At 37.0% G+C, this 15,215-nt stretch overlaps 2 protein-coding genes across 3 annotated transcripts in view; one reads left to right on the top strand and one right to left on the bottom strand.

Moving 5' to 3' along the window:
* Positions 1 to 48: 48 nt before the first annotated feature.
* Positions 49 to 9,867, bottom strand: ppp1r14c (protein phosphatase 1, regulatory (inhibitor) subunit 14C). The gene is made up of 4 exons (XM_056733281.1): positions 9,522 to 9,867; positions 2,409 to 2,492; positions 2,285 to 2,317; positions 49 to 1,994 (listed from the first exon to the last, which is right to left on the bottom strand). Exons 1-4 carry the CDS (start codon positions 9,747 to 9,749, stop codon positions 1,920 to 1,922), a joined length of 420 nt encoding a protein of 139 aa, XP_056589259.1. The 5' UTR covers positions 9,750 to 9,867; the 3' UTR covers positions 49 to 1,919.
* Positions 9,868 to 11,340: 1,473 nt separating this feature from the next.
* The window catches only part of map7b (microtubule-associated protein 7b), a 28,227-nt gene continuing 24,352 nt past the window's right edge, over positions 11,341 to 15,215 (top strand). Inside the window, exon 1 of one of the 2 annotated variants that reach the window (XM_056733878.1) lies at positions 11,341 to 11,402. In XM_056733878.1, the coding sequence (XP_056589856.1) occupies positions 11,357 to 11,402 (46 nt within the window). In that variant the 5' untranslated portion in view covers positions 11,341 to 11,356. Of the gene's footprint in view, positions 11,403 to 14,898; positions 14,991 to 15,215 lie in introns of those variants that run through there. The other variant, XM_056733881.1, reaches the window with a different exon arrangement.

Genomic DNA, 15,215 nt, shown 5'->3' with positions numbered 1-15,215 from the left:
AAACTGGCCAACATGTACTGTATTGTGTGGACAAACGACAAATACACAACTTTAACAGTCAAGACTTTTATTATTTAAGTAGATAGCACAAAAGACAACACTTTACATATATTTAAAAAAGAAACCATAAAAACACTTAAAACGCAGATATACAGTAATAAAAATTATAAAAAATGTAATGAATTTAATTGAATAAGAGTATTACTGAAGGTATAAAAAAAATCATTGCTATCATGCAGATAAAACATGCATAAATAAAACTTTCGTACACCTTGCTAACATTTTATGAACAATAAATAAATAAAAAGATCAGGCTAAACCCTGAATTTTCTAGTACGTGAGAATGGTCAAAGCCTACGCACAGGCCATCTCCGTGATCCACATCAGTTCTGAGAAGCTGTGATCAGGGCAGATGGTGACCACTGCTTTACTTTCAAGAGATCTGTCACCCTATTGACCAAAACAGAAGTCTCCAAAAGAGTATAAGGGCCAGGTCTCGGTTTATGCAAAGCACATCATCCGTCCACGCTGTAGAGGATTAAAATTGTTTGAACAGCACCGTAGTTTCTCCTGGATTACTTGTAATTCGATTTAGACCATCAGACACAAAATTGACCCACGAGTATGACACCAATGACAAGAAGATAAAAATGGTCCGAATAGTGTAAGAAAATACATGTGTTATGTATTTAGCACTTCATAATATGTTTATATTCAACTGTTCTCGATTCTTTGGCAGCCGGAGGATAGCGACTGAAAGCCCAGATTGTAATGATTTACATGGTTTCAAAAATTATTTGAGTCATCCAGCCATCATGACAAATGATCATTATAGTATCTGTTCAAAACTGATCCATAAATAGTCAAGCAGCCCTTGGTGTCTTCTTGAATCGTATTTAAGGCGATCTTCAAAATAGCACACAAGCATACTTTTACAGTAAACAGTATGCATGATCTGCCTTCGTCAAATAAACAGTAGAGATGACTGCATGGAACACTCCAACAATGCAGTGTGTTGCATCTTTTGTGCAACATTTGTGCATGAATCTTTAAAAAGAATAAAAAGTAGTATGCACTTAACAGTATACCGCCCACTAAGTAGTATGCATGTATACCATTATGAACATTACCTTTTGTATTTGTAGTCTGTCAGCTCATCTCACCCAAAACCTTTTAAAATGTTTAACATATTCCATAATTAATCAAATTTATGAAAGTACGGTTAGTTCTTCTTGAAAGAATCAACGTTTGCAACAAAACAAATGTGATGGTTTTATGAATGACGGATATGTACCTATAATTTAGAACTAAACATGACACAAACAATGTGCACCAAATATTTCCTCCTGGCCCTAAATGAAAGACTGCATATCCCATCATGCGTCGCTAAAGTTTAGTACGGGGAAAGTAAGCACGACCTCTTAAGGAAGATTAGAGAAAAGGTCAAATTAAAAGTAGACTAGTTTGATGAATGTAGGCCACTAGTGCTGTTAATTGAATTTTTTTTTTTGCGAGTCAAATTGTGACTTTTGGTTAAAAGAAAAAACTACAAATAATATAAAAAACATCTTTGCTTTTTGCTGTTGTCTCAAAAACACTGCCCACCTTGTACTGTACAACGTTATCTGAATACAAACTATGTTGTCAGGACCAAAAAACCAATAGAGAGGTTGTGGTTATAAACATCAGGCTACTGAGATGTTTCAATGTCTCAGAGTTTCAGAGCGGATGAACTTTGAACTAAGATTTATTGCCTTATGGTCCTTTAAAAATAATTCTGGTATATTGAGGATGGACGAGAAATGCATTGTGGGATATGGAGTCTGTGAGGGTAGCGTGTTGTATGCTGTGAGTCTGAGTGATGGATTGCGGGACATGTAGTCCAGGTAGCTGGATTGTCATTGGCATTTTTTAAGCACTTAAAAGCTTTTCTTCTGAGGAGCACTAAGTTTTCTCATTCCTCTTATCCGACCGAGCAGGTCACGCACAAAAACCTGGTGAAGAGAGAATGGGAGAGGAAGGAGACAGATGTGTAAGCAAACAGACAGACAGACATGAAGTCCTAATTTGAGACTATATGAATAAAAAATAATCAAATATCAGAAATTGTATGACTTGAGTGTAACAAGGACATTCATTTGCAAATTATGTGGACGTATGAAGGTATGTTAGCCAAGTGTGTGTGAGACTAGTGTTTGGACTGATTGAAGTTAAAGACGACATAGACAGATGGAACAGAGCTACTGTATACATTGGGGGGTATATGATGTGTATATTAACTTACATCAGTTGGTTTGAAGCACTCTGACAGCGATTCCTGACAAAAACAGACAGATAAAACATTTCAGATGCTTAAACATTTACAGAATAATAATAAAATAGTCTCTCTAATAAACATCAGGGTTTACCTGCAGTTTTACAGCTCTCTCATCTTCACTGTTGACCTCCAGCAGGTCATCGATGTCTATCTCCACCTCTGGCATTTCCTCTTCCTGTAGAAACAGAGATCACACACAGTATGTGACATTTTGTGGAGGAACATCACACAGTAAATGTGCCTATAGAAGAGAGATACAATCAATAAGGAGATCGCTTTTATGTCAATTGTTTTATTTACACAGCAATGAAACTAAATTTCTCAAAATCTGTAATAAATATTAAGATTCTATATTTCAAGTAATCATATACAAATGGTCAACGTCAATTATGCTCAGATTTCTCAATATCTATAAATTACAGACCAGAGATCTCAATATGAATATATTTTTCCAAGGTCATCTTGGCTTTCCTGTTTTATAACTTGAGACAGAATTTATTTTGAAAATAAATAACTTCTTAAGTCTTATGAGCTATAAAAGAGCAACCTCTGAGCAATATTACCATCCTGGAGTTATATTGTATCTTTAGTGCAGATGCATTAATTTACTGGATGGATAAATTTCAAAGCAGAGAAATTGTTAATTATTTAATATTTAGTTTTTTATAACAGGATTTACAGAAAGAGAGACACAGTGTTTCTAGGAGCTTAAGTTAAACCTCTGAGGTTAAAAACTGAGGTTAATCTGTACGGTCATTAATCAGAGAACTGTGATGACAGACACAAACACAGATCTAAAAATACACTCCCCCTTTAAAGGTGAAAGAAGGAGCAGGGTATTTTCCATGTAGCAATAGCTTTGGAAAGACTTGAGAGGTAGAGCAATGAAATAATATACTCATTTCTATACTCCATGCACATCATTATGAAAGGGTCTATACCATTGACTGGTTGTGTGTGTGGTTCAATACATACAAAGCATTACAGCAAAACATTAGAACAGACCAGTTCACATATTGCATGCATAAGTTAAGTGGGTCAGGCTATCTTTCATAGCCACAGTGGTTACAGCAGAGCTCCCACGGCCAACTTAACATACAATATAACAGAATGAAGTACATCATAATAATATTATTGGCAGATAATGGCTTAAGATAAAATATTTTTTTCTATATAGATTTAAAACACCTGCTTCATGCTTTCTTGTAATTCTCATCAGCATTCTCAAACAAAAGCAGATCACATTTGACTGTCCTAAAGTGAACATGTCCTCACTCACCCCAGGATGTGAAGATGTGTGAAAGTGTTTCTAGGCATTTATATTTAGTCATTTAGCAGACGCTTTTGTCCAAAGCGACTTACAAGTTGGAAGTTGTTATAGTTGTTGTTACAGGTCTCTTCAATACGTATCGGTTTAATAAACCGCATTTCCTTTCTGGAGAGCCAGAGGTTGAGACTTAAAGAGAAGCATGTCAAAAATGATTATACCTGTCTACAGAGTCAATGAGGATGTGTGTGTTAAAGGTGTGGGTGGTTTCATAAAGTGAGGAAGAAACTGAAAATAATGAATTTTGATCTCTTGTGTCTTTTTAAGGAGAGATTTTATCGAAAATATCGTCCGCTGACAGTGATGGATTTTCAGGCACAATATAATCAAATCAAAGCCTGAAACTGAGTGTCTAAATCAGGTTGTGTGTGTGTGTGTGTGCGTGTGTGTGCGCGTGTGTGTCTAAGAGCCTGTAGGAATATATAAATAAAAACCTTTGGATATCTTTAATATCTCAGTTGTTAAACTTCGATGGAGTAAATGGCAAATTTCACAAAACAATCTTGTAATCTTCAGTTTCAGAAGATCAAAAACATTTCAAAATGATGCGATGATTGCCAGGATCTCAAAACCAGCAACCAAAAGGAATTGTAATACGAGCTCAAATATTTTTCATCAAATTCTGTCAAAAACAAACTAAATGTTCATTGACAAAATGTTAAATGCTTTCTTACTTGTAAATCGCTTTGGAGAAACGTATCTGTTAAACCAATAAATGTAAATTTTATTTAAATGTTATTTTTTATATTTCTTACTCCAAAGAATTCTTAAGAGACATATTCATGCATGTCCTGTCTTCAGAAAGATTGTGACACACTTATGCTAACAATAGTAAACCCAATAAAGCTAACCAAAGAGACACGTCTGATCAATCACATACTGATCTGACATCCATCAAGATAATAACAGTGAGACTTCACAGCATCATTTCATTATAGCCGCATTTACACAGATACATCATACAGACACCATGTAATGAATAACTAATAATTGTACAATACAACACTGCACATTAGTTTTTTCCTCATTTAAGCTTTCCTGTGGCTCAGTGCATTGCGTTAACAAAGCAATCTCGTGGGTTCTATCCCAAAAGGTTTGCACATACTTAGAAACAAATGTATAGGATAATGTAAATGTAAGTTGCTTTGGACAACGCCAAATGTGTAAATGTATTTAGTTTTTATTTACAAAGTACAAACACAGCTTACAGTCTGAACTGTCTGAAGTTTTTGAAGGTAAGCAGCACTATCATTCTACACAAAGTCAAACAAACCTCCAGATGCCATCAATTATCACTTTAGCAACAGACATGAATGATGATAGCACTCTATAGATTGTCTGTCGGCTTCACATTGTGGATTTAATTGCTTGAAACCAAAATTTCATCACAAAGCAATTATCATTTTAATACAGTTTTCAAGTTCCAGCTGTGCAAATATGCTTGCGGAGGTGAATAACATCCCTCTGTTGTGAATGAAATCCCCTGCAGTGTGTGTGCGCGTCTGCGCGGTAAAAGGGTAGAAAAAAATCTGTCAGTCTGCAGCAACACAGTCACCTTCATTTCACCCATTTGTGCACAGACACTCATTGAGCAGTCGAATGTTGTTTCATCGGCAAACACAAAGGAAACGGATCACTCTCATAGGTCTCTCTCTCTCTGTGTCTGTCTGTGTCTCTCTCGCTCATAGCAGACAGGTCAGATGACTAGGATTCGCATCAGAATACCGGTCAAGAGACAGAAACGTCTTGCTAGAAAGTGTACACAAAACGCCGCCGGCAATAAAAACACACTCCCACACACACAATCCACAGCGTGCACTTCACATTCTCCAGCAGACTGTACTGTACTGTGCACATATGTGCTCATAAAATACCATATGCACACATAGCCTGTGTGTCACCGATGGTTTACGATCAGGATGTGAATGGATACGAGACAAACCCGTATAAACAAATGATGAAAAAAAAAAAAACACATATGCAGCATCAATACAAACAGTCAGATAGAAATGAAACGCATCCCCTGAAGCGTCAAACCTCAAAGGAGACCCCCTCCCCCTGTTTGAACAGGAAGACGAAGAGGAGTGGGGGGTTGTGGGTATCTTCAACACACAGGGGCATTTTTAGCAGAAATCCAGCAGGCAGAATGTGAAGGGCAGATATCTGTTCTTATTTCGGTATTGTATGGTATAATGTATGAGGTTTGATGTTGGTAGTCTAGGAAAAAAAAATCTTTCTGCCCATGACGTAGTGGATACAGGATACTTAACTTGATATAATTTATTCAATATGCATTAGCATAAACAGGAAATTTTTCCTAGCATGACCTGGTAACATCATGTAAAACATGCCTATTGCTTGCGGAAGATAACATGTCACATATCAGACTACCAGTGTTCGTTATATGTTTTTGATTGTAATTAGCTTTTACATCCGATCATAGCAGCGATCCACTTTCACCTCACTCGTACCCACGCACACACACACAGAGAGAAAGACAGACAGAAAATCTGCATGCTTGCAAACTACTGCAATGTACCCTAAATAGAGCAAATCCACTGCTCGGAAACAGCTGCTGCAGCGGTTTGTGACCATCATTGATTCTGAGGTCTCTATCATTAACTCGACATCCTCATTCTTACATTCAATATACTAATAAACTCCTGACGGACCGGTTTAACTCAAACTTCAAAATCCATCAGAGCTCTGACACAGAGAAAATTTACAAATGTAGAAATGTGGAAAACATATTAAATACAACAACAAGACACACACACGTCTCTTCAAGGTTTGTTTGTGTGTGGATTAGGGGACATGCGGCTTTACTCTAGGCAAAAATGTATTTAATTCTCAACAAAGCCCAAAATCTTACCTGATGCCATTAAACTGACTTTTGTGGTCTGCTAAACCTATTTTTCTCTGCCTTTCTAATCTCTTATTTTTTTGCTTTTATTTCTTATCTCTTTCCACAATTCCCTTCTCACAGAACATCCAAACGTCACATGCAGAAACTGGAAAAAAATGTCTCTTGTTTCATATAGAGCAGTTTTACTTAAAATGCCTTTAATAAAAGATACCAAATATGAGTTTAGCATACTTGCAGATTGATATTTGAAAATTATACCTTAAAAAAATCTGTAGATATTGCAGTTATTTGATAATATTGTTAACACTTTTTCAGACAAGCTGATGTAACAAGACGAAGTTCAAACCTATTAACCTCCGAACATCCTAAATATCCTTGTTTTTGCCCCACACTTATCTTCTTTCTCTTAGATAAAATACTGTTCTGCTTCATTACAGACAAGTGCGTCTAGTCCACGTTGTGCTTTCGCTCAGTTTTACTGTCTGGGGTTAAAGTTCAGTTTAATGACTCACAGCCTATAATTTTTTAGTCAACCACTGTAAAGATAAAGATTAGAACATAAAGCTAATCACAACATGTATAAATATTACACAATTAATATAACATCAATACTTGAGTTTTGAAAATGCGGATTGTATTTGAATTGCCTCAAAACTGCTCTATCAGCAGATAATCCCATTCTGACCTACTCTTTCTTAAGTAGATATGTCTACAGCTTCACAACTCAACCTCACCTCACATTAAACCTATCCCAGAATGGGGATGTCAGCAAATTCAAACTGCAGCTGTCTGCATCCACACTAACCTGGTAAGCTGGTAAACATACAATCAAGCACATTTTGTAGTATTGACACATTTAAAAAAAAAAAAACACTGAATTGCATATAGAACATCAAAAGTTAAGAGCTGCATTTGTTTTCTAAATACATCATCTTCCTCACTAAAAGGCTTTATATTAAAAATTTTAAATTGCATTAGTTAAATGAATTTCCCAAAGATTGATATTTATTGTCCCAACTCCAATACAGGACCTTACGTTTTATATTGTGACTTAAAATACATAAAGTCCTTGAAGGCATAGTTCACCCAAAAATAACAATTCGGTCATGAATTACTCACCCTCAAGTTATTCCAAACCTGTATGCATTTCTTTGTTCTGTTGAACACAAAGAAAGATATTTGGAAGAATGTTAGCAACTAAGATTTCTGGGGCACCATTGACTAGTATTGAAATGCTTGTCAAAGGTGCCCCAGAAATGTTTATTTTCCTAAATTCTTCAAACTATCTTATTTTGTGTTTAACAGAAAAAATATATACAATAATTCTTTATACTATCGTGGTCAATAGTACCCAAGAAATCTCAGTTTCTAACATTCTTCAACAAAACAAAGAAATGTATACAGGTTTAGAACAACTCGAGGGCGAGTAAATCACAACAGAATTTTCATTTTTGGGTGAAGTATCCGAGCCCTCATCAAGCTGTTAACACTTATTGACTATGTGTGACTTCCTCCCATTTTCTAGTCTATAGGTGACAGGTCATTCAAAAACACCTCAGTAAGCATCTGTTTGCAAGATTTGGTGTTTAATCTGATTAAACTAGATTATGAAGTCTGACTTGTAAACAGTTTTTAAGTTTTAATGTATTTTTACAACAACACAAATAAAATCATGTAGATTAGGCAAACAATTTCATTGTGCTAGAAATTTGCTGTGTGTTAAATATTGTACAAAAAAAAATGTATGAGAGTCGGAAAGTCAGTGTCCCTAACATCAAATGCCTTAGAAATTAGATGTGAAAAAAGTGCATAAAACCTTTATTCTAACCCAAAGCCTTATTTCTCCCTCTCTTTTCATTTTGACTTTCACTCTACTGCTTCCATCAGATTCTTATCACTAAGCACATATGTGATGCTCGGATTGTTAAGGCTAATTGGGCAAAATGCAAGTCCAGAGAGACTGTGTTAAAGGTAAATTCACTGTACGCTCATCTTTGCTTAGATGGAAGAAGACATGCAATACCAACATGGTTCTCTTGCAATGAACTTCAATTTCAAACAGTTCTTTAACGTCACACACATTAATTATCTGTTCGTTCAGAATCGGGAAAATCCACAAAGTCGTTTTAATAGGCTCAATGTTATTCTACCTCACAAGTACAACATGCTGTTTTTCCTCAGTCTCATCTCCCTAGGGTCGACACAGCATCAGCAGAAAATACGCAAACACAGCCGCAGAACAGAAATACTGTATGAGACCGATAGATACAGAATAAAAGAGCCAGAGCAATAAAGCGACTCACAGAAGCAGCAAAAAGACATCATCTTTAAATGAAGATTGATAGCAATGGATTCCTGACTGCAGTGTGTCCAAGCGCTGTTTGGGAAACCAAATGTAGGTCACACAAAGGAGACCACCATTTATCAACATATAAACCCACAGTGGTTGAGGTAGGGACCTGATAGGCTCAGACCACTTAAAGTGTGATCTTATAAATAAGACCAATGTGCCTGGCCTGAACGAAGGCAATCCTAGAAATTGTGTCTGATACTGATGTGTGTGAGATTTTTTGCTATGGCTGTTATGTTTTTAAAATATACATTAATGCTAAAGTACAATCCAGGATTTGTGAAGTATTGTAAAATGAAAATCATTATAAAGAAACAACATAACCGTCACAGAAATTCTAATGGACTCTAATGGTTTTTGTCGGTCTCTACTGGACCGGAAATGTTTTTGTATTATATTAGTGGCATGTTATCTGGAAGATGGGAACCAATAGAACACCATAGTGTGACCATACAGGACACTTAACACACTACATAAATGTATTTTGCAGTGTTTTTAATTGCAAACAGATGGTTCATATTGCTATTTGCAATGGAAACCATTGACACCGTAACCTTTTATATTGTTTTTTGCAGCAATACAATTTAGAAATGTTATCAAAACTGAAGGTAAAACACATTACTCTTGAGGTATCCGTGTGTTCAAGGTTGCAAAGTCTTACCTCGCAGTCGTACAGATCGCTCAGCTGTTCAATGATCCATTCCTCAAGAATGAGTCTCTTGCGCAGCTCCTTTCGGTCGTACTTAACGGTCACTTTGCCTTGCTTCTTCGGCACCGGCTCATCCCGTTGCAGTGGACCGGACCCGGCGCAGCCGCCGCCGGGCTGAAAGAACACCCGACTCGCCGCAGGGGGCAGCTGCGCGGTCGTCTCGGCGCTTGCGGTGGACATTGCGGCTGTGATGAGGATGATAATGATGATGCGCGTGGTAAGGGAGACGGGTTCGAGCACCTGCTATTTAAAGCACATCGCGAGCATTTAAAGGACAGTCGGCGCGTGGGAGGGGGATGGCAAGCCAATGTGCGCGTTCGTGTGAGCGCCAGATCGCGCAGGTATTGGTGAACTGGGATTCCGTCTGCGCCCATTGGACGGCAGAATCATTGTCCAATGATTTAAACAAGTGGTAATACCGCGTTTTTTTGTTTATGTTTACCATTTAATTTATTGATAATCATATAGACTGTACTCAAATGTAGCCCACTTCAAATACTACAATACAAAATTAAATAAATTATAACACAGGATCATGCCTAATGTTTTTTATTTTTTCAAATGCCTTATGAACCATAAGCTGTTTAGCATTTAAACCATTACATTTACCATTATAAACTTTAATTCCATTAGAATTTCTGCCATGGTTTCTATTTTTTATCCTCAGCACAATACACGTGCAGGTGAAGTATAGGTAGCAAAGCAACTTTGGGTAAAGGCACTAAATAAAAAACAACTGGTAGGCCTATAACATGTGCTGATGGGACATCATACAGATTTGTGTCATGTAGGGGAGCTGACGCCAGTGATGGGTGGGACGGAATTGGGGGGTAAGAACATTTTCAGGGTTTATGTAACATAATGAAAGTCTTTCTAATGAGATGGCCTAATCCCAAAACACCAGCGCTGTTCTAGAAAGAGAATGAGAGGGAGAGACTTCTTAATACTTCTTAATTTCCATGTGGGATGTGTGATGTGAGTGGCAAGGATGATTGATTGATCAACATAAAGGAATGATGGCTTGGTGAGAGTGTGGATTAAAGCAGACTATCATCCAGGGATATATCTGTCGCAACATTTAATATTAAAACCACCAAATACAAAGACACATGATTTATTTTTCTGTTTTTCTACTAAGCAATTCTTAGAAGTATGTTGTTGTAATGATATTTAATCCATTCTTGTGTTATAGAGGTCACTTTCGTGTGTTTACATTCTGTTTAAGGGTTAAGACTCCTAAAAATAACAACTGGCTCAGCACACAACATGTACATGTTTGTTTGTTTTTAACATGGTGGCTCCATCTGTCCATCTGTCTGTTTGCATCCTCTCACTTACACGTCAAAACACTGTAAGATTTATTTTTGTTGAGGAATTATTTGCATCTACACAATATTTGCAACAATTAAAAATCTGATTAAATATCTCCAACAAAATTTAAAGCACATAGATTTTAAAGTGACCAAAAAGGTTCTTACCAGGCATGTATTTTGACATTTTTAAACATTTGGTCCTAAAAAACACAGCCAACGGGCTCTACTAATTTCACGTTTTAATATCCTGGAAGTGTATTGGTGCCATCTTCTGGATATGTCATATTATTACATGGGCAACAACCCATTACCTGTTGTTATGGACAAAGTCCTGTATGATACAAGCTGTTTCTATCTATCTATCTACCTACGTACCTTCCAGTCTGTTATTCTGCACCTGTCCACTAGAGGCGCGTACACCCTAGTTTTGTACTAAGCGCGTTCTCTCTTATCCTCTCATGTGACGTCGGTGAAATGGCGGAGCGAGATGGAAGAGACGCCTGTGTGAGTTTCAGCCAAGGTAAGAGTTTGTTTATATAACGTTAAGTTTGTGTAAATCATCACCATTACGCTTCTTAAATCCATCTGTCTTATTTAACATTACTCGAAAAACCGATCCGGTAAAGTTGTCACGGAATAAAACACTTCACAACACAAGCACCTCGAGCCGGTCTGTTGGAAAGGGATTAATTCAGTAAATAAGCCTTGACGCTGAACCAAAGGTCTGCCACCCGATTTTATGCTGATTTTTAACATGACAACCCTGTTAGTTTTTGGGTTTATGTGACTTTGACTCAGTTGAATTTGTGTGGATTCGGTTAAATGCCGCTGAAGCTGTTTTCCCTCAGACACCTGTTTTGCGCGCGCGTCCGTGCGCTCTGCTCCATAGGGCTGTTCGATTCCTGAACTTTTGGGATCGATTCCAATTCCTGGTTTTGGAATTGAAAGAATAGATTACTAGCTGCCGTTGTCGATTCCAAGTTTGACTACGGATTTTAATTTGTTATTAAGAAATTGACGCATTTTTCATGTAATACTAATATATAAGTATTTATAAAGAATACTGTGATTATGTTGTAAGTGTTAAAGACAGACACTTTTCCAGAGAGCTTACTCTTTTTTTTTCCCCCCTTAACTCTAATATAGGCTACTCACATATTTTCTTGTTGCTGCTTTTTCTCGACTTTCCATTTAATGTTCAATGAAAGAATGCTACAGTGCCGACAGGTGTTGAAATTGTGCTGCTATCTTTAACAGCTTTAAACAGACGTCCAAGTTTAGAAATATGTCATGAGACTGTGCTTTATACATGTAGCTTTCTTCACGCGCACACTGAGCTCATCGGTAGAGAGTAAGAGAGGACGGTCTCTTTTACAGTCCGTCTGAACAAAATTATTTATATGATTTTTTTATATGTCTGTTTTTTTCTATTATATCTCAATGGTGTGTGCAAATAAACCTTTTGCTTTTATCCATCACTGAAGAATGCGATTCCACAGCTCTAGACTTCTTCTATCAGTTTTTTCTAAAGCCAGAAACATTTTTGACAAGTAACTGATGTGACTGAGTTGACAAATGAAACCTGCTAAGGGGCGGGGCTTGTGCTTATGAAGGCTCTTAAAGAGGAGTTGATTCATTTAACGGAATCGTTTCCAACCTTAGGAATTGCCTTTCAATTCCCACCGCCTTGGAATCGAGGAATCGATTCTTTTCTGAATCGATTCCCAGCCCTACTGCTCCAACTTATCTGATGTTACTGAATGTTTAAAGTTTTTATTGCGTTCGTGTTGTTTTAGTTGTGCAGGTAGATATATATCGTCTTGTTAAACCGGAATTTGGCGTTATTATCCTGCCTTTTTGTGTTTTGTTCTATAGATAAACACAGGTTTGTGAATCACTGTCATTTGGTGTACTAACAGATAAATGCTATCGTCAAACCTTTATTATTAGCCACTAATATCACCGTTTTTTCCCTAATTATAGTGACTAAATGTCTGTCACAATAGATGTTAGTCTAGTCATGCTGTCTTCGCTAGAGTGAGACTAGTTCGTAACGTAATACATTTGTAAACACTGTTGTTGCCTACATCGGACTATTTTGTGTCTGCATTGAGACACTTTGTTTTTTTGTGTGTTAGCATAAGGTCAACCCCATTAGGTTATGAGGAAAGGACCTCTGCCATGTCTTGTATTTTGTGTTCTAAATTACAATTCTAACATTCTTGTTTCTCTTAAATAGGGGAAAAGGCAGTGATGATGACTCCATGAGCCGTATACCTAATAGATTTATGAATGTATCGTCTAATACTTGCTTCTATAAAACATAAAAAAGTGATCTAACAAAATATTGAATGAGGAAATCAGCCAATTGTTTTTTGAAGTAAAGGAAAAAAATCTGGATTTGCATCTCTAACTTGCATCACTTCCCTCTCTGAAGTCACTTAATGGACTCAGTTAGAGACATGCAATATAATTTATTTATTTCAGCTTTTTTAAGTCAGGGTTAAAATAAAAGTTTGCAGGGTGGAATTTTTATTTCTGAGTGAATAGAAAAGGAAACATATATGGGTAACAACACAGCCATGACTGGTTAAAGTGTAAGGTAACTGATATTCTCTGGCCTGGAGGGGCAAAGATCAAATTCCTGTACTTTTGCTGCTGAATTTAGAAATGTATGACCGACAGACTAAGGTACAACGTTAGAATGTGTTTGTGTGTGTTCTTGCACTTACGGAGTCAAATTATTATAAGTCTGCTCATAAACACACAAACACCGTTTATGTTGAGTTATAATAGAATATGATTGTATAGTATTTCTGTGGCATGAAGCATTTCGATCATGGCATTACACGACTAGACACTCTTTCAGTGATATTTTCTTTTGAGGATAACAACTATTACAAAATTATATCGGCACTCTTCAATAATTCAATGGATTTAAAGAAAGCATTGTTAGACTGAGAAAAGAATTTCGAAATAATCATGTACTGTATGGGACTTTGTGCATAAACAAAGCTCTTATATTTGTATGTGGATTGCAGTCGGGGAAGGATTTACAGTTGATATAATGTTCTGTTCTTTATTTATTAGTGTTTTTATGTGTGTTTTTGTGTGGTGGGGATCAGATTATAGTAATTCATTATTTTGTGTCAGGGTTGTGTGTGCAGTGATGTCATAGACGATAGTTTTTAGTAAAGTGTACAGTATGTCATATGGTTGCTGTAACTACAAGCCTGTTGTTCTCATTCAGAGAGAATTGTCCACAGACACTCTGATGGTAATGGGTGTGACCCCCTTTTAGATCACAAAGACACGTGTTCACATTCTCTATCTTAAGGGATGCTGATAATGTCAAAATATAGCAAAATATCATGTTATCATAAAGGTATACTGTGTAATTTTTGGAGGATGAATTGAAAGAAATGCAATATAATATACATAACGATATCTTCAGTGCTGTATAAAAAATTGACATGATAAAGCGTTGTGTTTTCATTTCCTTAGAATGAGGTATTTCTATCGACATGCATCACGCGTCCCATTGCATGCAATTCGCAATGTTGTTTCTACAGTAGCCCTAAACGGACAAACTACTCTAGAGAGTGTGTTTTGTCAATGTGTTATCTCTTTCGGCAAAGTAATGAAAGCGTGATGATAGTGCTTTGAAAGGGAGGGGTGGGGTGAGCTGTTTGTTGCAGTTTGCAACCTCACATATAGATGCCACTAAAATCTCTACATTGCTCCTTTAAACAGCCTGGGTAATACATCAGTATATCCTTTTACAGTTATTTTGTGTATATGCTTGAAAGCAAAGGTGCATTTGCACATAAAGTACCTTATTATGAACCTGTGAGGTGCAGTAAGTGGGAGTAAATTCCCACTTTGTTGGGATGACTGTCCGTGTAAAATGCTGCATTTAGCACTTAAGGAGGGGCTATGTCTCTTGCTTTCTCTCTCTCTGTCTGTGTCTCTCTCTCTCTCTGTTCTGAGGGTCTTATTCCTCCGACCACACTCTCTGTGTGCCGAAGCTGGCATGTTTTTTGTTTATTTGCTGAAACGCCACTCTCATACTGAATATTTCAGTAGGAAAGAAGGACTGTGTGTGCAGGTATGTGTGTGCAAGAGAGAATCTATTTCATTGACTTCCTATGCACTGGGTGTGTGCATTTATCAGTCTGTCTTTAATGTGGGATTATATCTAGGCCTGTCTGTACTCTGCATATGTGTGTGTGTGTGTGTGTGTGTGTGTGTGTGTGTGAGAGATAGAGAGAGAGGAAGAGAGGAAGAGTAGGGCAGACCTTAAGAGAAACAGTGACAGCATCAGCAACTGGAG

This window comes from Triplophysa dalaica, chromosome 20 (assembly GCF_015846415.1).
Source record: "Triplophysa dalaica isolate WHDGS20190420 chromosome 20, ASM1584641v1, whole genome shotgun sequence".
In the NCBI taxonomy this organism is placed as follows: Eukaryota; Metazoa; Chordata; class Actinopteri; order Cypriniformes; family Nemacheilidae; genus Triplophysa; species Triplophysa dalaica.
This window is presented reverse-complemented; position numbering and strand designations above follow the sequence as displayed.

What these genes read in the sequence shown, in the direction of transcription:
- ppp1r14c (XM_056733281.1), bottom strand. Translation starts at nt 9,749, where the DNA reads ATGTCCACCGCAAGCGCCGAGACGACCGCGCAGCTGCCCCCTGCGGCG. An exon ending in GCGATCTGTACGACTGCGAG is followed by an intron (nt 2,493 to 9,521) that starts GTAAGACTTTGC and finishes CTGTTTCTACAG; the next exon opens with GAAGAGGAAATGCCAGAGGT. An exon ending in AGAGAGCTGTAAAACTGCAG is followed by an intron (nt 2,318 to 2,408) that starts GTAAACCCTGAT and finishes TGTTTTTGTCAG; the next exon opens with GAATCGCTGTCAGAGTGCTT.